Raw genomic sequence first — 27,858 nt, forward strand, 5'->3', positions numbered from 1 at the left:
CGCTAAATAAAAACATGGCAACTGCTGGAAGTAGGACTTTGTTGATGTTAGGACAATGTGTAAATTTTAATATTAGAAAAACAGTCAAAGTTAGTGTGATGCGTATGGAACTTAATCCGCATCTTCTTAAGGTATTTGCACCAGTATATTGTAATTATATTATTACTGATAATAATTCAATTTCAAGTGAAAAGTACGAAACTAATAGCTTTTATGATTTTTTACGCAGTCCTAAAACTGTTTAGTTTTTACCCACTTTGCATTGCTATTATAAAGTTTTTTTTATGAGATGTTATTACTTGTACTCATTTAATACGCTATTTTTTCCAATTTTATTATTATTGTTATTGCTAATGGCAGGCTAACAAACCTTAAGATGACTTAGGAAGGGCGAAACGTTGTACTTTGCTTATCAATAAAAGTGTTAATACCCATATCAACCGTTCCGAGATACATTTGTATTTCAAGTTGGTTTTTCGTCATCAAAAAGCTAAAAAATTGTTTAATAAGGTTAAGTCTTTTATTAATGTGCACTGCTGTTGTGATGATGTACTATTGTCATATTATAAAAACTACTGCTATATACATAAATTATTGTGTTTTATTTTATTTAGCCACTGTATTACATATGATTTTTGCTTGGTACGTATGTTTGCAAGTACTCAAAACATTACATCTTATTATAGATAACAGGCTTATTGCAAAAGAGTTAAGCACTTCTACCTTGTGTTTATAATATTAATGAAGTTAGAATTGCATTCATTCACTGTATAATTCTAAAGATTATTTTACAGAAAGAGTTGTTAAGTCATCAACAAATAGCTGTTAAAAGTTACTGAATAGTGGAGAAGTGGCTGATGATTGAAAATACTGGTGATGTGGTGCTATTTAAAATGGAAGTTGCAGAAGGTTATAGGAAATAACAAACATATTTTACTTTTATTGTTAGTAAAGTATTTGAATTTGTTGATGTAGTTTATGATAACAACTCAGCTGGCTTTTAATAAATAATCCTTTGAAAAGCTTTAGAAAGGTCTCCTTACTTATTTAAACTTTTTTTTAAACTTTTATGCCATAGTAACTTGACTAATTTTCTTTGTTTTAGATTTAAGATAAAGTCATTAAAAATGTTGAAATTAATAAATCTGATGAAAGGTTGTTGAAAAAGCAGATAGGTAATGAAAATGGAAATTGTACTTACTGAAAAATTGCAGCTTTTGTAGTCACTTAGAGTCCAGTTTTAATATCTTTCTTCTTTATTTCTGTTAACCTTCCTGTTAACAAGATATTAACAGATGTATATGGCCAACATAGGTTAATACTGTACCTAACTTTTACTTCTATCATCCATAGAACATTTTACAGAGTATAAATGAAATAGAGAATTATTGTAAATGACTAAAATTTGCAGTTATGAAAAAGTACATTCATGCAACAAAACAAACTAAAATGTGAGCACATAATATTTTCATATTGAAAATTAGAGAATTAGCAAGTTAAATACCTGCTTGAGATGGATTTTAATTAAAAATACTTGAACACTTAATGAATGAGCAAGCACTTAAGAAAATATTTGTAACTATTGAGAAGAAAAAAGAGAAGTATTTAAGCAGTGGTAGTCAAGAGTAAATGTGGATGAACTGTTTTAATCCATTTCTGTTTGGAGAATATGGAATTCAGTTATTACTTGTTTAGTTACTTTCACATCAGTATCATTTTCTGGATTCCATTTTCCAACAATATTTGATGAATACTTTTATTTTCTTCTCACTCCTACTATATAGAGTATGGAAAACCTACATATTGTAATGGAAAAAAGAGAAAAGTACTTTTTGTTAGGAGCTTCAAACTTTCAGTAGTGTTAAACTTTTATGAATAGTGTAAATAGAATTCTAGGGTCCTTCTTGATGACAAGAAACCCACTTGAAGTAAAAATGTATTTCAGAACAGCTGGTATGGGTATTTGTACCCACACCAGCCATTCTGAGATGCAGAATTCTGAGGTCTTTTTACTGAAATATAACTGACATTGTTTTTCTTAAGGTAGTTTGCAAATTCATCTATACAAAAGTGCTTGTTGACACTGATATAAATCTTCAGCTTTCTTCAAAAGCTGAACTTCAATTCAGGATGTGTGTTGCTAAATATCTTATCACTTTTGTACTACACTAGACTGATGAGCTTCTTTTAAAATGTTGCATATTATTGTGATTCTCTTATTATAGAAAATATATTGAAATGCTGGAAAAGTTGCAGATTTAACTACTACAGAGAGTTGAGTATGTTATATTACATTATTTTGGAGCCTTGCAATGTAGTTACATTCCATATCCACACATCTGATCATGCTCTCTCTCTGTTGATCATGTCTTTCAAAAATAGTTGTGCAGCTTAGTTTTCACTGCAAAAGACTTTTGTAAGGCTATTATGTCTGGATCTTATCATTCTTTCCTGTTTGCTTTCCATAATCCACCAAGTATACAAAGAACGTCAGTTTAATTGCATTTATTTCAGCAGTGACTACAAAGAAATCTATGTACACTGAACCAGTGAACTAATCAATATGTCTTCAAACATAAAACCATGAATACGCATTTCATTCTTCAGCTATATGTGATGGTTGAACAGTAGATGTCACTTGATGTCTTATCTTGGTGAACCCATTGTTTTCCTGATTTCTGTAATAAGCCAGTATTTTTGTGTGGTCCAGAATATTGATCTGACACTAAACAGAGTTCACATTGAGAGTTTTGCCCACTCTTCTGATCATTTGCTTCTTGTACAGTATCCAGTGATGATAATGAATCCATTCCAAAAAGATCATCCACTGTGCCATGTGCTACTTTCAGAAATTTTTACCTACCTTGAGTTGTATAAAATTTCATGAGAGTTGTTACAGTTATCAAGGTACATGTATATTTAATCAAGTGTCACCAGTGCTGCTATCTTTCCCAAGCTATGTGCCATTCATCCCGTGTTTCTACAGTTGATCTTCTTTTCATTGATATGTTGTGTAAATAACATATATATATATATGTACCGTGTTGATTTCCAGGTGGAAATCCTTCTTGATCATGTTGAGTACTGTTGCCTGTGGCACATGGACAGTTTTTCCCACTGACCTTTGTGTTTATTGTTTATCATTGGTTACAAGGCAACCAATTAAATTACCACTGGCAGGGTATAACGTTTTGCATCATTTTTTTTTCTGGATTACCCTGGCAATCCAAGTTGTTACATGTTCCTTTTTTTTTTCTCAATGCCATTAAGTACCAGAGATATTACCATTTTGGAAGTTCGAAGTCTCTGATCTGAAGACATTTTTGTGATGTGATTATATGAACACTGTTTTTCCTTGGAATAGATTAGTACATATTCTTTCCATAAGCAGTCATTTTTGGTGGCATCACTGTATATGAAATGCCAAAATGTACTTCAGATATGGTAACTTTATCTTGACTTTAGTCATAGTGAATTTGGAATAGAGACTTAAATATTGTGAGTTATTCACTGTAATCTTTCTTGTTTTTATAATACCTAAAGTCATAGCAACTTATTATTATATATATAAATATGCGTATATACACCCTTGTGCAAATTAATTGAAACAAGAGGAAAATTACGATTTTTTTCAATTTTTTGCATTTTACTTCTGAGGATCCAAAAATTACTCACAAATTAATACACGATATGATCTCCTTTATTTTTTCAGAAGATCATTAATCTGCTTTGACATCAAGTCCATGAGTTGACTGCAATTTTTACTAATTTTTGGATTGCGGTACCACACCTCAATTAGCTTATCTATATCTTTTATAATACAGTCTTTTCCCCAAAGTCTTTCTTTACAAATCACCAAAGATTTTCAATAGGATTTAAATCTGGAGAGTTTACAGGTCAGTCCAGTACCTTTATTTGCATTGTAGTCATAAAATTCTTCACAAGTTTTGATGTGTGGCACGGAGCCAGATCTTGCTGAAAAATGCCAGATCCATCTGGAAATCTCTTTTAATTCTGGAACAACTCTTCTCTGCAAAACTTTGATGTACTGTGGTCCTCGCATCATACCTTCTACAATATGTAAGCCTCCGATGTCATAGCAGTTGAAAAAGCCCCAAAACATCTTCTTCAAGGGATGTTCTATGAACTGATTGATGTGAGATTATAGAAGTTTCTTACCTGGAGATCTGCAAACATGCAGACTTCTTTGACCCTGTATGAAGAAATGAGTCTCGTCACCGAATAACACCTTCCTCCATTATTCTTGCATCTAGTTCTTGTATTTCAGATCCCATTGATACTGTTTTTTCTTCATTGAGTTGGTAAGAAGTTGTTTTATAACTGGTCTCCTTGCCCTTCTAAAGCAAATTCGAATGATGTAATATTCCTCAAAATTTCAACATATATCCCAAAAATAAATTGACCATGCTCCAAAACACAGCTAATGATGTCGTCTGTGTGAAAAAATGACTATTAAAGGAAATCAGCGGGTCCAGCGAGCCTACACCAGGTGCCATGCTGAAAATATTGTAAAATGACAATTTGTTTCAATTAATTTGTACAAGGGAACATTTTACTTTTTTTATTCGAATTCATTGCACTTTCCAGAAATAATCCAAAAGCCATGATACAGACGATGGATCTTTATCACTTTCTTTTTGTTATTCACTAATGCTTTTATAATGATGAAAAAAAAACATATTGCCTGTGGGTCTTATTGTTTATGGATTTTACTGCTACATATACTCTTTTAGAAATTTGCATTTTTTTTCTTATGCAACATTTAACCAAAAATATTGAATAATAAGTAATTTCAAGTGAGTTTTTTTCAATTAACACTAAAAATAATTATTAAACTATCCTTAGTAAGTGAAATGAAATGGATTTTCTTGTTATCAAAATAAGAGTGTCACATTACGCTATAATACTGAAAATTCACATACTTAGTCTATTCTTGTAAAAGTATTTGTTTCACTTAGATTATGATAATATTTAAGGTGTGGTAATTTGGTATTTTTTATAAATGTGGTGATGCTCTTTCCCACAGCATTTCAAAGAAAGAAGTGATTTTTATGCTTATGATCCAGAAGAAAAATGTAAGCCAGGTGATTATGTCCTGATCAGAGTAAGTTAAAGCAACTTTTAGAACTAATCTTTGTTTGAATTTTAAGTAAATAACATAATGACAGTATATTACATTAAGGTAGGTCTGACTCTTAAAGAGCACACCAATATTTCGAAAATTACATCTGTCAAATTTAGCCTAAATTGAAAGCTCAACTTCTTTTCTATAAACAACTAAATATTTTGTGTTATTGGATATTTTCTCAAAAGTTTTTATTCAAGTTATGAGAACGTTCACAAAGAGCATGTGTATGAATTTTCACTTTTTGTATCATTTTTGAATAGAATTTTGATATTAAAATGTTCTTGTACTTTTTTATCCCTGTTGCATTAATTATGTTTATGATATATATGACTCAAAGTGAACTTTCAGAGATTGCAATGTTATGCTTTTATGCTTAGCTTGAAATTTTAGAATAAGTATTTAACAGTGTTTCCTTAGCATGTAAATTTGCACAGTTTGAAGGTCCATGTTACCTTTTGTTTACCCTTAAACTTTTCCACTATTAATTGTTAAAATAAGCTTATTGTATATCAGCATGAGTGAAAAGCATGAAATGAATTTTGCATATAATATATATATAATTATTATGACATAGAAATTTACTAGAGAAAATTTTCAGTTTTCATTTAACACTCCTATGAAAAGTGGGGCCTAATAGGCCCCAGAGCAACTTGAAAGGTTATTAATATTAGGCTAATAATTTTGTATTTAACTGAAATTGCCATTTAAATCCATCAATGAATGGATTAACGAGATTCCCACTGTCCCTATTTACTATCTGGCGAAACCACAGCCAGGGGAACGGGCTTGGAGAAATCAGGACTAGAAACGTCTTTTCGAAGGAGTGTTAAGTGTTTTGTGCATTTTAATTGAATCTAGAAAGGTGCTAAACATTATGAATGATAACAGTTATCACACAGAAGCTTTTACCAGTTTAAAACCTTTACTTGCTCCCTGGTGAGAGTCAAGACCAGCTCAAGAGGTGACAAAAACACTTGTGAAAGTTCATATAAATTGAAGTGTTTATATTTTGAGTACATTTAGCTTCATTTGAATGTAATAATTTAATCTCAGTATATCTATGTATCATGAGGAAGAATTACATCAAAATAGATGGTGTATCCACACCACAATGTGGGTCTGATTTTCACAGTCACCTCCAAAACCTCGGATACATTTTATAATCCCACATTTGAGCTTGTACCCTAGGATTCATTTTTTAAAAATATGCAGCATATTTTATTCATGTTAATGTGTTTTTTTTATGGCCTGAAAATTTATGGTTATTATATATATATATTATTTGCAACAGTCATTGAGGTACTTAAACTGAGGATGTGGGATACAAGTACTGGGTTATGGCCTGACTTCAGAGTGTGAGATTACATTTTTCTTTTGATTTTTGTCTTGTACAAATATAAATACGTAAACATCAGTGTTAATAAAATTATTGCTTTATTTTTTCACTTGTGTTGTTTTTCATCACTGTCCACATTAATTTCTATACCCTGCGTAACATTTTTACAACCTACATATTGCTTCTATATGAAATAATAAATGTTGCACATTGATTTATCTAGTTACCATGGGTATATCTATTCATTCTGATTGTATAAAATTTATAGACATTTTATAAAATATGAATTTGTATACATTGCAAAAATGTAGTTGTTATTTTTATGTGTATATTGAATATTAGTTGTATACACATAAAAGAAGATTAGATGGCTGGAACACTGGGGAAATTCCTGGTTAGCTAACAGTCCAATAAAATTCTAAAAAAAATCAAATTTTATCTAAATCATGCTAAACTGGTTATTCAAGTTCCCATTAACAGCTTATATTGTGGATGTGCAGTAAATGGATAATTACATTGCTGTTTTAAGTCCATGTAATTTTGTGTTCATCTAAGTCTACACTTTACTAAGAAAGTTAATAAACAGTGGATTGTAATTGATAATATATTTTTGTTTCATTTATGAACTTCAAGAAGAGTACTAGTACATATTATAGTACAACTAGGATTAGGAGCAGAATTTAATTTTTTTTTTTCAAGAATCCTTCTATCTTGGTCTCATAGATGGCTAATGTAAAAATAATTTTCCAAGGCCATTTTTAATTACTAGTTCATAACATTTCAAACACACGGTGCTAACTTCTACAAACCTGCTTTATTGTTTCCTTACATTTGCTGTAGACTGTTGTGTCTGTTTGGTGTTTATTTGTTTTTTCTTGTGCTCTTGTTTCATTAGCATGTATATTACACATTGTACATAATGTTTTAAGCTCTGCAAAGCTTGGTATTCTAATTACTTTTTTATTGTATTTGTAGTTAATGGGACTGTGCATGTACAGTTAATACTTGTAGGTATTGAGATAGATTAATATACCTAATCATATACTATAGTACGGTTTAATGTTCTCTAGAACACCATATTCATTGTATAGAATGATTTTGGTTGATTTGCTATTAACATAAGCTACAGTCAAAAATAGTTTAGTAAAATAGTATGTTTGTCTTTAAAAGCTGGTGTCAGATTAGTGTGTAGTGTGTTAATAGTTCTTGCCTAAGAGAAGGCTTAGGCAGAGAGGAGTATATTTGAAAGGCCTTGTGAATGGAGTGTATTTATCCTAGGAAGTTTGGATGGTATTTGGAGCTGTTAATGCAGATGTTTATTTTGCAACTTAAAATGTCATAAAATAGTATACTAAGACAGATTCAGTACATTGATATCTTTCAAGTGTTAATAACTTGGTTATTTTCATTTTGCTTCATTTCATTAAAATTCCTTTGGAAAATTATGACTAATTAATCATGTTAAGTTTTGATTAGTACATTGTTCAATCCTACAAGTATGTTTTTTTTTTTGTTTTTTTCAGGAATTACCTGAACCACTTAGCCTAAAGGTCAAACATAAGGTAGAGAAAATTGTTTATGAACTTGGAAACATTATAGACCCCATTACAGGAAAAAAATGCTTGGGGAATGAATTCATTGAAGATATTGATAGAGAGAGTGAACTCTTTGGGCTAGATCCACCATATAAAAAGTTTATTCAGGAACATCCAGATCATGCCATCAAGAGTCCATTAGAGAAAACAGATTCATGATGCTTTTATACCCATGTGTTAGTTTAAAATGTAGATAATATATTACCAGTAATATGATGTTTACCTAGGAATAACTATGCAGATATGAAACTGACATGAACTAAACTTGTATGTCATACAATGTATCTTTTCATTAAAATTGAATCCATAACTTTCTTTAAAATATAGGTATTAAACATTTCATCAGTACAAAACGTTTTACACAAATCCAAATACATTGTAAACCATTACATATTTCTCTTACATCTGATAATTTGTTTTATTCTGGAAAAATACGACATTGTATTTTGAGGTCTTTCTGGGGCGTAAAATACAGCAGTGTTCTTTTCAGATATTGTAAAAGCAATGAATAACTGAATTGATACTTAAAATAAACAAAAACGTTAATCATTAGCTAAAAAAGTTAACTTTATTGAATACTTCAAAAATAAAATTACATTTCCTGCAAAAACTGGATAAAATTACAGATTTCTTGCTTCTATATCAACAATGAAAATGATAAGAAATTTAAAAAAATGTCAGTGTCTAATGATGTCCTTACATGCACATATTTATGGAAAGAAATAAATTAAATATTAAGTTATGCTTTTGAATACCAACAATAGATGGAACATTGGAAACCAACGGATCAAATAATTGCAATAAAAATAACTTAATTTTTATTCTTAAACCATTTTAAAATCACCATTATTAATTTCAAATTAGAAATGTAGAAGTGAATGTAAAATGTTAAGTACAATAAACCGAATAATATTGTCTTATGAAAAATATAACTGATTACACTCTGTCCTGTTTATAAAACCACAGAAGTGCAAACAGGAGATTTATGTAATACGTTTAAGAAGCAAACGTATTTTAGTGTTAGAATTTATAAAGTATAGTTTTAATGTTATTGTAACATGTAATTTAATCATTTAAAGAAATGTAATTATATTCAGAACATCGTAACTGACAGATAAAATGTTATAAAATGGCAAAATAGTTTCACCAATTTCTTACTATACGAAAGTCGATTAGGCTGATTTAAATTGATAAAGTTGATTAATGTGGTAAATATTTTTTCCTTGCAGTTAGCTATAAGTAACTCGTTTTAATTTTTGTATGTATGAAGTTCGATGAAATTAAAAACAAAATCAGGTCATCCCGTTAAAAATAGTATGTGTATAAACTATGTATCTACTAGAAAATTAAACAGATAGAATAAATAAATTCTGTGTCCTCTCTGTTATTACTGAACTTATGTGCCTTCGGAGTAATAGAACCACGTGCGCCTTAAGAAACTTGGTTTTATGGCACAGTGCCAGCTTGTGCTTTTCGTGTAGGCAGGCTGTTACCCTTGAAGATCTGTTTATAGCAAACAGATACGAGTTGAGCAGCTGTGTGTGTTGGGACGGTGAGTTGTATGTATGTATGGGTGTAAGTAAACGTAATTTTTGCGGTTTCTGTATTCCGAAATTTGGATACCTCCATAATGAGTGGTAAGTCTTCAATTTTTATAAAATAGTATTATGTATAAGAGACTTAAAAATTTGGCCTTAGGGTTTGTGTTAGTTTATTTCGATAACGCTCGAACGCGCACACCGTCTTTAGCGAGAAAACGAACTAGTTGAACACGCCCATAACTCGTAAATAGTTTAAAAATCGGAACTTTCAGACATTTTTCACGCAATGTCAAACGTCCAGAATTTCAATTAATGCAAATGTTACTACTATTATAAAATGCTTATTAATATACAAATTATAAAAGATTGTTTCTTGTATTTGATGTTACTATTTTTGGAACTATAACTGTTCAAATTATGTTACAAGCTGAAACATCTGATTGATTTCGATGTCTGAATATGTAGCTTATTGCATTTTTTTAAAACTATAATATTAAATAACATAATATTAAAGGTAGAAAGAATAGCTGGAAGGACGATGATTAGAAAGTTGCCATAATGATTGTGGAGATATACAACGAAAGATATAACTGTTTAAAACAAAGCTTCTCCAGTGCTGTCTGCTCCAGCCATCCCTGATTTTGAAGTGATAGCACAGAGGGAAGGCACCTGGTCAACACCACACATTTATTCGTGGGCTACTCTTTACTAATGATTAGTGGGAGTGATCGTGACATTATAACGTTTTTCATGTTCAGGGACGGTTGGTCCTATGCTAATAACCAAGTTTATTGTAATATCAATTCCCATATCTGATCTTTTCGTTTTGTGCTGACAAAATGTCTTTGTGCAAACATGTCATACCAGACTTAAAATGAAATTTGAAATCTGTATCTTACTTGCTAATGATCAAGCTTCAGATTAGATTGCACTATATGTTGGGGTTTAATACCAATTTATTAATAGTGCCAGTATCTTGTCTTTGTTTTTTGACTTTTACATTTTCATTTTTACACTCACAGCCCATCTGCTAGTTGACGCCTGAAAAATAGTGCACGTTCTTTGATTTAAAAAAAAAACAAATTGCAAGAATTTGTAGTATAACACAGTACAAGATTTAAAAAAGTTATATCTATAATGAACAAGATATTCAGTTTTATTTATTCCAACAACTTGTTTTGAATATGCTCTTGTTAGCTTCTCGTATTAGCGAACAGTACTCTGTGTTTCGTACCTCATCAACGAATCACTCTTAATAAAGCAGCGCCTGTAGTCTTTTCGAAGGTAATAAACTTTTTTCTACAGGTATTTTCATTCTATTGACATTCAACGCCAGTAATTGCGTCTACAGACAGATGTTTAGCTATCCCTAAATCCCTAATTTTGAACTGAGGGAATGCATCATCTAGTCGACACCGCCAACTCATGGGCTAATCATTTACTAACGAATAGTTGGACTAAACGAAATGTTATAACGACCTGCAACCTGAAGGAAAGGCAGGTTTTGATTCCGCAGGTTGCGAATCAATTTCCTTCACCACCAGACTCATCATGGTTGGTAGAGCACAAATAACCCATTGTTCATCTTTGTGTTTAATAATAACATAGGCATAATATATATATTTTTAGAGCATCTGTATTAACTCATTCTGGACATTAGTGTTTGAATAATGAAGAGTTGTCTCTTCATTGAAATATTGCTACTATTTTCTTTAAAGCTTACTTCCAAATGCCGAAGGCACGTGGGTGTGGCCCAGTGATTAGTGTACACAGAATCATTTTCATTTAAAAATGTGCTCTGCACTTTGAGATCGTGAATGCTGTTAAAACTAGTAAATATGAGTTTTTACCTTATTTATAAAATGAAAACTTCATTAAAAATATAGTCACAGAAGACTGCTTGTTTGTGTCAACCGCATGGTAAGCAGTAATTTACTAACTTACAACGCTAAGATCCAGGATTCGATTTTCCGCGATGGACTTAGCAGAAAGCCTAGTATATTACTAAAAGGAGTGAGAGTCCAGAAATTTTCCGTAGTTCGGACAGTGGTAATCTAAACGCATACCGTCAGTGGTTGTGATCTACTGGATTCTTACTTTAAACGTTAAGGCACTCGCCTCGTGATTTCAGGATCGCGGGCTCGAATCCCCATCACACTAAAGATGCCCGTTCAGCCGTGGGGGCGTTATAATGTGACGATCAATTCCACTATTCGTTGGTAAAAGAGTATCTCAAGAGTTAGCAGTGAGTGGTGATCACTAGCTGCCTTCCCTCTAGTCTTACACTGCAAAGTTAGGGATAGCTAGTGCAGATAGCCCTCGTGTAGCTTTGCGCGAAATTCAAAGTAAATCAAACTTACTTTAAACACCAAATTTCAAGACAATCCATTAAGAAGTACGTGATATATAGAATTTCTTATTTTAATTAATTTTTTTCCACACTGGAAGTACGGAAATTATTTTGATAGAAAAGCAACCTTCACTTTTGTGGATTTGTTTTTCAAGTTTGGTACACTGATTGACCTTTAGTATATATAATAAGGGTGTCAACTTTGATCTAAATATAAGCCACATTTGCAGAGTTATTCAACTAAAACTCCTCTAATTTGATCACATTTTTTTGCGCATGCAAAAAGTCACGTGAGCTATCGGTCTAACTGCAGTTTCAACTAAAAGTGAACAGTTTTTGTTTGTCATTATTTAGAGTAGCAAAACTATAAGGTGAAATGATATACATACAAATACACATATATTGTTTAAGCCAATTAAACCAGATTAGCAGTTTCTACTTCAAGTAGTTATTCATTATTTATTGACAACTTTTAATCATAAATGTGCTAAATTTTATTAAATTCTAATTAAAGAGCGTTTAGCCTCACGTGATATTAGCATAAACATTTAGTGTTGGTGTGTTTTTCTTATAGTAAATTCGTAGACTTACCGCTGTCCCAGAGGGGGACAGCACTTAGTGTAAATGATGCTTAATACAGCGGGTGATGAAAAGAAACTGCTGACCTATATTCCATGGCGTTATTGTAAAAGTGCTATTAACACAATATTAGAGAGGAAAACTACCACCATATATTATAAATAATCTAGGTGGTTCTGTAAAGTACCGGCCTGTCCCAAATAATGAGGTTGTGATCTTAAAGCTAATGTTGATTACTATCGAGTGTCACCTTCTTACTTGCTATGATTTGTTAGTGTGTATTGACAAAAGGTCATGGTATCTAATTAAAAACATCTTAGGTGTGAAAAAATAATACAGCCAAGAAGAGACTGAGTCTGCAACTTAAAGGAATCTAGTCAAAATTGGCGACCGAACTAGTAGCTACACTTGTAACATTAATAATAATTTTGAAGCATATTTTCATTCATTAGTTAACTAGGCAACGTATTTTTGTTCAAATTAAAGTATGATCATGAGTAATACGCAGTCTAGTTAACTAACGAATGAGTATTTGCTCTAAACTTATTATCAAAGCTATAAGTGCAGCTAAATACATCATATGAATATCAGTAATATGTTTGTTATCGTTGCAATGTATAAGATTAGCTACCATATCAAGCAATTTTTTGCCAATACTTGCTCATAACAAAAGCTTGCAAATGAGACATAATAAAAAATTAGGAATTTAATAATCTGTTGTTTGTTTGTTTTTCAACTTCGCGCAAAGCTACACGAGGGCTATCTGCACTAGCCGTCCCTAATTTAGCAGTATAAGACTAGAGGAAAAGCAGCTAGTCATCACCGCCAACTGCCAACTCTTGGGCTACTCTTTTACCAGTGAATAGTGGGATTGACCCTCACATTATAAAGTACCCATGGCTGAAAGGGCGAGCATGTTTGGTGCGACGGGGGATTCGAACCCGCGACCCTCGTATTACGAGTCGAACGTCTTAATCCACCTGGCCATGCCGAGCCAGCAAAAATTTGGCTTATAGTGCACTACATTGAAAAGTGTAATACAGTGAGTCATGGTAATCTCAAATCTCCATTGCCTTAACTAATTGTAATTTTGTTCTAGCATCATTCAATCTCTGTAATAAGTGAATTTGAATACGTTATATGATTACTACCATATGAATGTTGTACTTTATATATATATATATTGCTTCTCTCCTGATTGAAATCATGAAAAAGATCCTATATAATGATTTTGTATGCATTTAACCCCAAAGCTACACAATGTGTTACCTGCATTGTGCTTACCTCGTGTGTCGAAACTCGGTTTTTAGCATATCAGTTCTCAAACTTAACACTGAGCTACTTGATATAATTATACCGGGTTTTTCAAGCTATTGCTCAGGATTCAGTAAATATTATAGTCCACACAAAATTCAATACATCTCAATAAGATGATCATACACGTAGGCTTATATGAATGATACACTTGGAATACAATAAAATAATGCTGTAGTAATACTAAAATAAGGCCACATATTTTATATAAGGTAAAAAATATTGTATTTAACATGCACTATACTATATAAGTAGAGAGAGAGCCAATGATTACAAAAATAAACTTAGCTGTAAAAAACGGATGACAGACTTTTTCTCTGACGCTTCTTATGTCCCACTCCCAAATGAAAAAAATTGTCGCGCCCCACAGTTTGAGAATCACTTGGTTATGGAGTTAAATCTGGCAAAACTGTAAATTAAAATGAATATGATTGGGATGCCAAGCCTCTAAGGAGCTGGAACTCTATCATTACCGTTCAGATTATTAGTATTATAAACTGGTTTGTCTAACGCCTTTCCTAGGTGACTTGCAGCGTTTCAAAGTAAGTTTGTCAGAATACGACGTATAGCTATACAGTGTGAAACAAAGTAGCAAATAAAATATTCTATAATAAATTTATTCACTCCAGGGAACAACAGTAAAACAAAGTAAAATTAATGGAATGGTACGAATTAAAGGTAAAAACAAACCAATAGAAATAAAAATTTAAAGCAACTCAACTGTACTAAAAGCCTTTTATCTACATTTGTTTTGTTGTAAGAATGTTCAAACAACAATGATAATTAAGAAATACAATAAAGTAAAATACTAGAAAGGACAAACGAATGTATAAACATTATAAAAATGAAGGTTTATACAACTTCATTGTCAGAAGTTTGTAATACGTTTACCTCGCAGAAAAATAATAACATCTGCAGTAAATTGAAAATAAAATTCTGATCGCTCAGAATATTCTGTTATGCAGTTAATCAAAGCCTTAAATGTGAGAAACGACCTAAAATAATTTACGTAGATAGGTACATCTATCATTCCAGCTGTGAAATCTACTCCCAGATGTATTTTCTCAGGAATTTGACAGTCAGAGTTTCAGTTCGTTTTTTTTTTTTTCCCTCTTTCTGTTAACAAGGGAACGGCATTTCCCTCCAATTTAAGCAGTGGGCGCATCACTAATGTATGCACGGGACGCGATACGGCTCCAAAATTGCAGCTCGTGGCAAATTTTCGGAGCACTAGTATCATATCTAGTCTGTTATTGGATAGCTACGAAATAAATAAAAAAATAGAATTTACAGACATGTAAATAGGGTTCGTAAAAAGCAAGAAACAAGACTGAGATACTGTTGACTTTATTTACTTAAACTATAAACTTCCATGCGTTTACCTACGCCCCCCAGTGGCTCAGCGGTATGTCTGCGGACTTACACCGCTAAAAACCAGGTTTCGATACCCGTGGTTGGCAGAGCACAGATAGCCCATTGAGTAGCTTTGTGCTTAATTCAAAACAACAAACAACAGCGTTTACCTACAATTACGTTTGGTGGAGTCAAAACATGGACTTGTGTAGGTAACATGAACTTGGGAGTTTTGAAGTGTTGTGGATTCATCTGAAGTGTTAGTAAAATTTTGTTACTTTAATCAGACGAGAGCAGGTATAAAGAGGTTAGCCAAGTACCAGCCATAGAATGAAAGAAATGAGGTAAAAGAGCGATGTTCTAAAATTTGGATATGATCATAACCAGAGTTATAATAATTCCAGCTGGGAATGGAGTATGTAATCTTGAGTTTGGTTTGAATAAGAGTTTCTGTACAGTAGAATTTCTTTTTCTGAAAGGAAAATTCTGTCTTGAGATATCTATGAGTCAAAGTGTTATGTCTCCTTAATTACGCATACTAGTTAAGGAATGTAACAATAACCACTAAACGAGATAATAAATGTGGGACTACTTACTTTCGCTTGTTTCATGGGTAACACCACACGTCAAGTTGTGCTCCGGTTCATGTCGAACAAATGTTTGTAAAAGTATTCACTCATTCATACACGTATGAGTTTAAAAGCCTAGAGGAGAAATGTTTACGAAATTCTAACGAAGCAAAAGTGATATCGTTGCTTAATTATTGCAAGACAGCATGGAAATACAGTAGTATTTTCTGAAATTTAGAAAACAGAATACTTCTGGTACGTTTTTTTTATTTTACCATTGGTCATAAAATTAGAAGTTTTTTTATTCTTTTTCTTGGTATCAGACAAAGATTTGGGAGTATGCGAAAATTCAATTTTATATTTGTTCCTTATAAACACACTTATCCTCGGTCTTATTTCTCAGCAGGTGTTTGGCTGTAAACTAGTGAGGCCTGGACCAAGACAAAGTCCTAGTTAGAGGCAATCCAAATTCGTGGACAAACTGTACTTTTCAAAAGTCACATAATTTTCATGTTCCCGCTAATCTGTTAATAACTTATATAAAACACTAAGAAGAAGCATATAGAACAATAATTTTTCAAATTCTGTTGTTTGTTTTTTGCTTTGTTTGATTTGATTTATTTTGAATTTCGCGCAAAGCTACTCGAGGGCTATCTGCGCTAGCCTTCCATAATTAAGTAGTGTAAGACTAGAGAGAAGGCAGCTAGTCATCACCACCCACCGCCAACTCTTAGGCTACTCTTTTACCAACGAATAGTGGGACTGATCGTCACATTATAACGCTCCCATGGCTGAAAGAGCGAGCGTGTTTGGTGTGACAGGGATTCGTACCTGCGACCCTCAGATTATGAGTTGAGTGCCCTAACCAACTGGTAATGCCGGGCCTCTTTTGTTTAGTATTTCACAAGTTTCAGTACCACATCTATCTACATGATGACCAGTATTCTCCGTTTTTGATATTTACTACCTGAAAGTGTAATTAGCTTTAAAGCTGAATCGAATAATAATAAAGCTAATGACATTCCTTAGTAATTTGATCTAGTAATAGCAAAATATGACATTTTATTTTGACAAAATATTTCTGCTGCATAACATACACAAGATTTGTTTTACAGTTTGAGTAGCACTTTGATAAAACCTGAGATTTTTGTATATGGCATGGACTGGTGGTTAGGTCACTTGACTCGCAAACTGAGGGTCAAAAATTCAAAATCCCGTCCCACGAAACATATTCGTTCTTTCAGCCATGAGGGTGTTATATGTTACGGTCAATCTCACTATTCGTTGGTAAAAGAATAGGCCAAGAGTTGACGGTGCCTTCCCTCTAGTCTTTAATTGCAAATTAGAAACGACTAACGCATATAGATCTCATGTAGTTTTGCGCAAAATTGAAAAACTTCAAATCAAACTTTAGTGCGGATATTCCTATGTGTTGAACTGTTAAAAATAAATGAATAAAAAAAACTAGTAAAGGAGGGGGTGAGGTTTTGCCTTAAATATACACAGCTAACTTTTGAACCCTTGAATTGGATTGATTATTTTCTGTGCACCATGAATAATAGGCTCATTAAACAACCAAACTATTGGATTTGAGTGTAATTAATACTAAGAATTAATAAAGAAGTAAACCCACGATTACAGAGATCAACTTTTTTTATGTGGGATTGTATCCATGTGTGTATGTGCATGTATCTAAAGGCAGTCAGAAGCCAAAGGAACTAAAGTTGAAAAAAAAGAAAAACAGAATAAAGAAGTCATAAAGTGTCACAGAGCAACATTATAAATTTATAAATGATGTTAATGTTACTATCCAACATAAAAAAAAAAAAATTACGTCTTCTGGTTATAAGCATTAAGATACGACGATATCAAATATAGGTCTAAATACTTTATGATAACGCTGACTGATTAAACTTTTTATAGTAAAGTCATCTCAGATGAACAAAAATACGTTTTACAGATGTTGAATTTGGGGTTCGATTTCCCGTAATAAACAAAGCAGATTGGTCAAAGTGGTTTTGCTCTAAACAGACAAAACTTTATCTTGGTAAAAAAACAAAAACTTATAATTTTCACAGTTCTCTCCTGTCTGTAACCTACCACTCAATATGCGACAAAACTTGACGTCAATTTAGAATTTTTTTATGCTTTCTGTATCGTCTAGCTAACAATCAACTCACAACATCAAACATATATCTTACAAAAATAGCTTGAACAGACACAAACATGTTCTAGGAAGATAACACAACAAAAATAAAAGCTACTTTGAGGTAAGTAGGAGTTACAAATTGTTGAATATCTGAATTTTTTATGTTTTAATTGGCCTTACTTTTAGTCACAGGTTTGGTAGTATTGAATGGCTTGACGATGTTTGTAGAGAAATGTGATGTTTTTCAACCTGTAGCATAATACCTAGAGAAGGATTTCTTGTTGGACTGAAACCCCTATTGGAGAGTCATTTTAGTGGGTAATTTGAACCTTCAGGTTCGTTGCCCCCATTAGAGTGGCAAGGTTATAATTATAGTAACGTAATAATTATATAACTATATAACTCAGGGAAACTCTCAGTGTTTAATGACAGGGCAGAGCATTTGATTTTGGAGTTTTTGGTGATTTAGAGAGGATTGAAATAAGTCAAAAACCGTGTTGATAGTTTAGGTGTTAGTGCAGCAAAGGATAGTTAACATATGTGTTGGACCCGGCATGGCCAAGTGTGTTAAGACGTTCGACTCGTAATCCGAGGGTCGCGGATTCGAATCCCCGTCACACCAAACATGTTCGACCTCCCAGCCGTGGGGGTGTTATAACGTGACGGTCAAACCCACTATTCATTGGTAAAAAAGTAGCCCAAGAGTTGGCAGTGGGTGGTGATGACTAGCTGCCTTCCCTCCAAGGGGACGGCTAGCGCAGATAGCCCTTGTGTAGCTTTGCGCGAAATTCAAAACAAAATAAAACAAAACATATGTGTCATGACAATTTGGACCAGAGTGAGAATTTGATGGTGACGTCATGACAATACACAGATCAATGAGACCTAGATGGATAGAAGTTCATAATTAAGAATTTTCTTAAGAGTGTGGCTGTGTTGTTGTCTGAAATTATGTTTTTTTTAATAAATAATTTCAAAGAAGAAGGCATATTTGTAAATCTCTTAGTGGGTACTAACTTCTAAGCCTCTTTGTTTTGTAATGTTATGTAAAAGGCTTATTTAAATCTCCATGTCTCACATAGGTTTTTGTTGAAAAAGTTACGTCCCAGTTAATGATATAACCTTTGAGAAAGGCATGCTCTTCAACTGTATAGTTTTGTGTCTTCAACAATCTGGTGTTGTTCTTGTGCTTTGTAAATCTTGTTGCAAACTATCTGTTTCTCCTATATAAGTGTTTGAGCAGGAACATTATGTTTTATATATGATATAAACGTGAACTCAAAGTGTTTGGGGCTTCCTAATAGATTTCAGTGTTAAATGTATCTGTAGTTGTAAAACATGTAGAAACAAGTATAAAATAGGATTTTTTTAATAAAACAACAATAAACCTACATGTAAAACATAGCTGGATTAAAGCCTCATACTACAAATTTTTATATTCTTCATAGGACACCATCTATTAAATAAAATTATCACTTTTGAAAAACATTTTCTTTAACTTACAGGACTTTGCAATGCATGTGGTGAAAAGGTTACGGGAGTGGGACAAGCATGCCAAGCTATGGGAAACCTCTACCATTCTAAATGTTTTATCTGCAGTTCATGTAGTGAGTATTCTCCATTATGTAGTATTTAATTAATTATTTTTTTATAAACTTGTAACATAAATGCAGATATGTTAGTGTATCAGAAATTCAGGTCAGTATTACAGCCTTAGTAGTTTTAGTGACAAAATTTTCATGTGTGAATTAATTAAATAATTAGCTTGTTTTTTAATGCTCTTTTAGGTCGTTCTCTACGTGGTAAGGCTTTTTATATTGTTCATGGAAAAATTTATTGTGAAGAAGATTACCTTGTAAGTTTACTTTTGGAAAATTTCTCTTAGTCTTATGAAATTTTACTAAATAATTAAAAAGTAAATAAGCTCTAATACTATTGAAGATATATTGCACTGATGTAAAGAAAACACTTTTCAAAACATGAACAGAATGCAAAAGTAATGAATAAGGGACTATTAACCAGAATATTCTTGTTCAACAGACATTACACACATCTATTAATCCATTTATTATATGCAGGTCACTTGTATTGTAATGTAGACGTTACTGCTTCATACACATTTCTAGTTTTTTATTAGTTTAAAAATGTTTTCCCCTTTTTTATTCATATTTAGTGTAGTACTTATATAACATTAGTTACATAGTACAAAAAATTATTTTTGTATTTAGAATTGTTTAGTTCTAGATTTTATCAGGAAAAAATCAAATACCTTGAATAGAATATGCAAGTGTTACACAGTAGCATTTTTGTTCAAGAACATAACAACCAGCAAGTGTTCAAATAATGAATGACAAGTTGAGATTACCTCCTTCAATCACTAGGAGAAATTAGCCTAAATGTGAGATTAATATGACATTTTACCATGTATGCATTTGTATTTGTGTAATCAGAGGTGTTGCTAGGTGCTTAAAAGATTCAGGTTATGTCCCAAAGGCATATGAAGTTTTGGCATTTCAGTATATGATATTGATCATGGTGTTCTATTCTGTTTCTTCATGATGCCAACTGGGGCACTGTCATGTACAATTTGGGAATGGGTCCCATGTACCAGTGCCTAATGGCACCCCTGTATGCCATGGATTTAACAAATGTAAAATACAGTAACTTGTAATATCATTAAGAAAAAAGTTCTGTCTGCTTTTAATTTTTAGAAAATAAATGCCATTGAGGAACAAGTCCAGATTTCTAACACTGTTAGTTCACGACTTAAACAGATCACTCAGGGATAGCTATTAAAAACATTAACTTCTTGAATTATATCATTTCTAATTTGTTTGTACTTCAAGTTTTTAACCAGGTTGCCACTTCTGGATGTCAGTTTTAGGGGATCTCCAAATTTTTAAAATAAATATAAAATTTAACAGGAATAAATATAATTTTAAAACTATGTTTTGAAATAAACATGTGAAGTCCTAGATTAACAGACCTATAAAACTTGGTATATATAATACATTATAAGCCACTGAGTTATTGCTTATTCCTCATAATGCAAAATACTTGAAGACTGTTATACAGGTCTGCCAAAAATATGTTTGCCAGGGGTTATCAAATGTCTATGACCAGCCTTACTCAACAAAAACCTTGCCGTCATAATCCTTTGAGAGTCCAATCCACATTTTAACATTTTGCTTATCATTGACATGTTTAAATGAATCTTTGCAATCAACATCATCAGTCAGTTATTTCTCATATACTTTTAAAGATTTTTTAAAATAATGTTTAACCAAATTCCTAACCTTCCTGTAATTCTATCAATCTCCCAACCTATCAATCAGCTTATACTTAAATTTATGGCTTTCTGAAAATTAGAAACTAGCTTCTCTTTTTCTCTTAGTGTGAAGCAAAATTTCAAACTTGATTATAGAGTGATCATTCTTTCTTAATTTTTTCTTCATTTCAACTCTTTTAATGTTTGAAATAAATCTAAAATGGAATCCACTTTGGTTGACTCTAGGACTATTTGGTATGGAAAACTATCATGTATTATTTTAAAGGATCTCTCTCCCTCACTATATTTTGCTTCATGAAATTCCAATGTGTCTAAAATTAGATTCCGGTTATTACTGAATCATTTTTCTTCTTAGTATAATTATGATATCTTCTGCCTCTACCTTTTGATTGTGTGGCCAAAACAGTTACTAATTAACACATTTCTCTCCTTGAAACTTCAGATTGTAACCCATATCTAGTCAAACTCTTGACTGGCATTTGTTATGCCTTCAGTTCTAATACTTGCAGTTCATCTTTTATTGAAAAAACAAAAATAAAACAAACCTATCATCTGTTGTCCAACAATCTTTTACTATTAAATAACTTATAACCCGAGTTTTCAAGTAATTAATATTATCAGTATACTCCAGACTTAACAGAGTTTCAATAATTCCTATTATATTACAGTCTTCTATTCCAACTAGTGTCATGAATTCATCTGTTTTGATTCTAATACTCCCAACATTATAATAATAGAAATGAAACTTGTTCTTGATCCATGTTTAACTTTGTATCTGATGGACTTGTGTTTAAACTGTTATTTAACCTTAAAACATTTTTATTGCACAATAACATATTAATGAGCATTTTTCTATATCCATACAAGGGCAATAAGAAATATAAAAGTGAGATGTATTACTTGATCAAGTATATAAATATGTATGATATTTCTTGTTGGTATACATAATAGTTATTATAAATGTTTTGTTTTATATTTTGGTTGCAGTATTCAGGCTACCAACAAACAGCTGAGAAGTGTGCTGTGTGTGATCATATGATAATGGAATTGGTTAGTGCAATTTTTCAGTATAGCTCAAATGATAATTCTGATCACTGAGTTAATAAAACCATGTATGTAGTTTATACTACAAATTAAGTGAAATGTTCATCCTGTTTGTAGGTTGTCAGAAAAATCAGTGAAAATTGCAACATTGTATCATTTCTGACTTGTAGTTTACACATATTCCTTAGTTTGTAGTGGTCAAACTATTTCCAGCTAATCTCATTTTTTTGCAACATTATGTGTGATGTAGGTACTTCCATTATTATACTGTACTGATTTACTAGTTGGACATCCTTGCTGTTAACAATATAATACTAATAATACTTTTATTTTGAATGTAGTTACACAAAAGAAGGTTATTTTTTTAGAACAGAAAGATGTTTTGGTCATGTATGCTGTCATTATCAGGTACACGACTCAACCTACTTGAGAATGGTCACATCAGTGATTAAAATATCATTGCTGTTCTAAAAAAGTAACTTTTCTTACTATAAAAGCTTTAAAATAATTTCAGCAATAACTCGTACGTTTGGATCAACTTAGGATATTTGGATTTGTTCTAAACCTAGTCACTAATTTAAAATTGCAAATGAATTTTAAGAATAATAAAACATCTAAAACCATATATATATATTAAATTTTGATAAATGATGTTCATGAAATAAAAACTGACAGAAGACTAGTGTATAATTTATTTACAAAATACATAAAAAGTTGTTTGTTGTATGCACTGTGTCTCATTTTCTAGTTGAAAAGCATCTTACAAAGATCATAATGTGATAATATTGCTTACTATATTTCACTTAAAGATTTTTAGGTTATCTTTAAAAGTACTTTCTGGATCATATGAGAAACAGGATATGTTTTGTACTTATCTAGATATTGAGCAGTAAAGTATGAAATTGTTGTAATTTAAAAAGACAGTTATTCAATATCATTTGTCTTTTACCTTATTCATTATCATATAAACTATTAAAACAACATTGCTTATACACTGAAATCTACTTTTATTGTGTAGTATTAAAGAACAGTAACCACTGTTCTCTCATGCGGTTCAAAACTCCTATTATGGGTTAAAGATTAAAAATGCTAGAATGATAACCTACAGTAAAGCCCTCAAGCTGTCTGGCCATCACAGTATATGTGTAAAGGTTATTGGTAAATGAACACTGTATATTTGTAATACATGCACTACTGTAATAAGTTCCATGACCATTCTTAAACAGTTTTTATTATTGTTATTACAGATTCTCCAAGCAATGGGAAAATCCTTTCACCCAGGGTGTTTCCGATGTTGTGTGTGTAATGAAGGACTTAGTGGTGAACCTTTCACTGTTGATTTAGATAATAAGGCTTACTGCCTGCGTGATTACTATAAGTAAGCCAGTGACTTCCCTCTCTCTCTCCTTTTTTCTTTTAAATTGTCACTTTTGGTCGAGTCCTCTTAATTTATAGTTTACTACATTTTTAAAGTTTGTTGAGTAATTGTTTTATACAAAATTTCATATAATATTAATTGATGAAACACTTCCAGCCTATAAAAACTGAAAGATAAACTGTCCCATAATGCTCACTTCAGTTGAACTACTTCAAATAATATTTTACAACGAAAGAATTTAAAAGTGTTTGTTTTAACAAAAGCTATGCCAAAAATACGTTCCTGCCTAAAAATATATACTATCGTCTACACAGATTTGATCATAAGAGCCGATACTGCAATTTGTTGCCAGTAGTGAGATAGAGATTTGCTAGCCAGCACAAGATAGTGTAATAGTCTTTATGCCTTTTCACCTGAGAACCACTTCAGCAAGTCAAAAATCCCTGAGGACCACCTATGGTCCTACTCCACCAAATTTCACTTACAACTACAAACAGAAACCTTATCAGGGACTTGCATTTTGGACTATTTGAAGGACACTTGTGGACCATCAATGGTTCACAGACTACACTTTGAGAACCACTTAACTAGTGCTAACTAACTTTATAAACAGTTTTCTTATATTAAAAAGTATATGACCATTTGATTGACAATATTAAGTCATTTTTATGCAGCACATTTTCCAACTTTATATAATTTTCAAGTAGGTGATTTTAAAATATACTGTATTATATGTTGTTTAGCTGAAAATATCCAGACATGTAGTCATGTGGAAGGTATTCCAGTGGTTCTGTCATATGTTATAGCACTATATGCTCTCAGCTAACACTTTCATTCTGTTAGAAACTTTTGGCTCTTGGTAAACATTTACAAGACACTGGTACAGTTTTTTTGAAATCAAGCAGAAGTTGTTCATGCATTATGGCTGGTAACATTAACTTACAAGAACAATTCGTTAGCATGAGACTAAGTCTGAATAGCTGGCATTTAATTATGAGTTTTCCTGCCTTTTTCTCCACAAAATGCTGAAACCGAATATTTCAATATATATATATATATGGGGAATTAAAAATAAATGTTTATTTATTCTTTTTCAGATGTCAAAGACAAAAAAGATGAAGATAACTTAAAAATCAATGTTTCTAAGTATATTTCGTTTAAAATTGGATTACTTTTTAAGATTAATATTGGCATTTTCATTGGAGAAAAATAGAAATAAAAATTCAAACTTTATGTTAGATGAACAACTGCTCTGGCGTATACTTTGTAAATTTAAAGAATGTAGAATTGTTTACCTAGTTACCATTAGTTCGAATCAAAAAGTTTCCAAAGCTTAGTTTTAAAGGTAACTAATCTAAATTACACATAGATATATATTGGTAAATTAAACCAAATCGTCCTTATAATTCTTACCATTATAGATATTAAAATCATCACAGTGATTTTATTTTACTATATTTATGTAACTAAAGTTATTGATCTTTAACAACAGATGGCGCTCAAATTAATTTTCCTTGCAACAGTTCAAGAAAGGTTAAATATTTAATACTTTAAAAAGCAGAATGAAGTATGTATTCATGAATTCTTTTGTTTTGTTGTTTGTTTGTTTTTACATTTTGCAGAGTTTTTGCCCGTAAATGTTCAGCATGTGGAAAATCTATTACTCCAAAAGAGGTACTAATTATCATAGTGTTTTCTGATTGCCCTTATTTTTTGATACTGAAAAAATTCTGTAATTTTCAGTATCAATGTAGTATTTAAATTACTATTTGATAAACGCTTTAGGGAAGCTGAGAACTCACTCTATATACATAAGATTATGTATCATATATTTCTTATTTAGTATATTTTATATTTTTAGTAATGTTTTTCTGCATGATTTCACCTGAAAAAGGATCTCACACTCCTAATGAGGTTACATGTGATAGTATCATTACATTGTGATGTTAAAACAAAGCGTTTGATTTCTTTACTCACAAGTCAGCAGTTATCAACTTAACATTTTATCAGTAATCTGTACATTACAAGTTTTGTTTCATAACAGGGGACTGATGAAACTGTGCGGGTAGTAGCAATGGATAAAGACTTTCATCAACAGTGTTTTGTTTGTGAGGTATTTCTCATTATATTTAGCATGAGTTAAGTTTTTTAATTTTTAGACAGTGGTATTCATGGTATGCTTATTAAGATTTTGTTGCAATTTCTATGCAAATTTTTATACTTGAATATTTGGAACTTATTTATTTTTAAGTAATGCAAAATTTTGAAAAGGTCGATTTCTATCATTTTCAGAATAATTTTTACATAAAAAATGTTTTATAAAGTTAAAACATAATTTTTAGTATCTGACATTTTATTGACTTGTTACTTGTAGGCCATGGTTTTAAAGACTTAATGTTTGTTGGTGATGAACAAATGATTATTTATGACCAATGATAATAACCTGCATGTTCAGTTACTTTGCTTTTGGTCTGTGACAACACAAGATAAAATCCTCGAACTTCTTGTTGTAAATCAGTTGATGAGTGGTGACTTGAAAGTGCATATGGTGCTCAGAATAAAGCACTTCTGAGATGGATACATTACAAGAGTTTCTGGTTTGACTTCTTTTCTGGTTTAGTATTGCCATAGTGCTGATCTGATTTGCTAAACCAAGGGAAAATTCTATTCCATTTGGGTAAGAGAGGTTCTTAATAAGTAGTTACCAGATGCAAACTGGGCATATTGAAGAAAGTTAAACAGCTTTTCACCAGAAGCAACTTGTAATGTAGTAGTCTATTGAAACTATAGTAAAACCTCTCTTGGAACTTTAAACAGAAAAATTCAAGAATTGCTCAAAGAGGCCCAGACAATCTTTATTCTGTCATGGCTGATGGACTTTGATTGATATTATTGTGTTGTACAAAACCATCCTGCAGTGGAAATTGTACAATAGTCCATGATTAGGGCCATCACAGAGAACACTGATAGTGATGGAAGAAAGAGTGGCAATACCCAAACAATCATCTTTGCATCATTACCATGGACAATGACTACATCTGTACATACCTTATTGATATCTAGTAATGATTTATTTCTAAAAAATAAATCGTATTTTAAATACTTTTTTAGGATTTGCTGGTCAATTAGAATAAAAGACAGATTTATAATTTTTCTGTCATTTTACCTGTATCAAAAATAATCCATTCTTCTTTTTTTGTATATGTACCAATTCAGATAAATACAGTGAAGGATCTATGCATTCACATAACCTAAGAGGTAAATAAATATATTTTCACTTTGGAACCATTAGTTGCCCAGATTTCAATTAATTATTATTTTTTCCCTTTAGGACTGTGGAACACAGTTATCCAATGAACCTGGTAAAAGGTGTTATCCTATAGAGAATCACTTGCTATGTCAAAAGTGCCACCTTAGAAAGACTGAGACAAAATCTTGAGATTCTCATACTTAAGTCTATTCTGTTCAAACCAGAATGAAGTGTGTATTCACTTCACAAGTTGTCATACATCAAAATACTTTATAAAAAGATGTTTATTTGTACAATGAAGAAAAGAAAGATCTAGTAAATCACCCGTTGTTATCAAAGACTCTCATCATTATCTGTATCAACTCTTTATAAAACTTTAGTCAAAAAATTTAAACTTTCAAGAATTTGGAAGTGAAACTAGACAATCACAAGTTTTTGGTAATTGCTTAATCTGAGATGAATCTGCATTGAATAAAATAAACACCAGGACTTGTAGTAGGCCTCAAAAACCTTATGGATAAAAAATGAACCAGAAAGTGATGTAATGCTTTAGTTTTTTGGTAAAAAACATCGAGTTTTCCGAACTTTTTCTTGGTAACCTTTAAAATCCTTTATGAAATTACAGCTAAGATCTATCATTCATGTATTTGCAATTTATTATGTATGATATTGTTGTCTTCCATGTGATGTTAATAAAGAAAGATTTTATAAATACTCCAATACTACAATGAATTAATTGCACCAAAAAAAATGTGCAGATATCAGAAAGTTATTTAAATTTTACAAATGTTTTTGCATTTTAAACAAATAATTTTACAGATTCAAATGTAATGGAATTAGAAAAGAGAAAAATAATAGAAAATGGAAAAGTATTTAACATGAGTTTATAAGAAATATATATGTAGTTAACAAATCCTAGCTATCATTACAACATATTGTTGCCTGTTGAACCTATAATATGT

At 31.6% G+C, this 27,858-nt stretch overlaps 1 protein-coding gene across 3 annotated transcripts; it reads left to right on the forward strand.

Annotated features, from left to right (window-relative positions):
• LOC143233090 (LIM domain-containing protein jub-like) lies at positions 1–27,610 on the forward strand. Of its 3 annotated transcripts, XM_076468984.1 has the most exons (9): positions 1–131; positions 5,048–5,125; positions 19,441–19,542; positions 19,723–19,790; positions 22,205–22,274; positions 23,516–23,646; positions 25,269–25,320; positions 25,691–25,759; positions 26,978–27,610. In XM_076468984.1, exons 1-9 carry the CDS (start codon positions 15–17, stop codon positions 27,083–27,085), a joined length of 795 nt encoding a protein of 264 aa, XP_076325099.1. In that variant the 5' UTR covers positions 1–14; the 3' UTR covers positions 27,086–27,610. The 3 variants fall into 3 exon arrangements, with proteins under 3 accessions (XP_076325099.1, XP_076325100.1, XP_076325101.1); XM_076468985.1 differs by lacking the exon at positions 19,723–19,790 and having other exon boundaries at positions 22,212–22,274; XM_076468986.1 differs by lacking the exons at positions 1–131; positions 5,048–5,125 and adding an exon at positions 9,565–9,717 and having other exon boundaries at positions 22,212–22,274.
• Positions 27,611–27,858: the final 248 nt, after the last annotated feature.

The sequence above is a fragment of the Tachypleus tridentatus genome, chromosome 12, assembly GCF_004210375.1.
Source record: "Tachypleus tridentatus isolate NWPU-2018 chromosome 12, ASM421037v1, whole genome shotgun sequence".
NCBI classification, from domain to species: domain Eukaryota; kingdom Metazoa; phylum Arthropoda; class Merostomata; order Xiphosura; family Limulidae; genus Tachypleus; species Tachypleus tridentatus.

Bases quoted from the DNA above. Each gene is read 5' to 3' on its own strand.
- LOC143233090 (XM_076468984.1), top strand. From the start codon at position 15: ATGGCAACTGCTGGAAGTAGGACTTTGTTGATGTTAGGACAATGTGTA. The intron at 19,791-22,204 runs GTAAGTTTACTT...TTTTATATTTTG, and splicing joins ATTGTGAAGAAGATTACCTT to GTTGCAGTATTCAGGCTACC. The intron at 22,275-23,515 runs GTTAGTGCAATT...TTGTTATTACAG, and splicing joins ATCATATGATAATGGAATTG to ATTCTCCAAGCAATGGGAAA.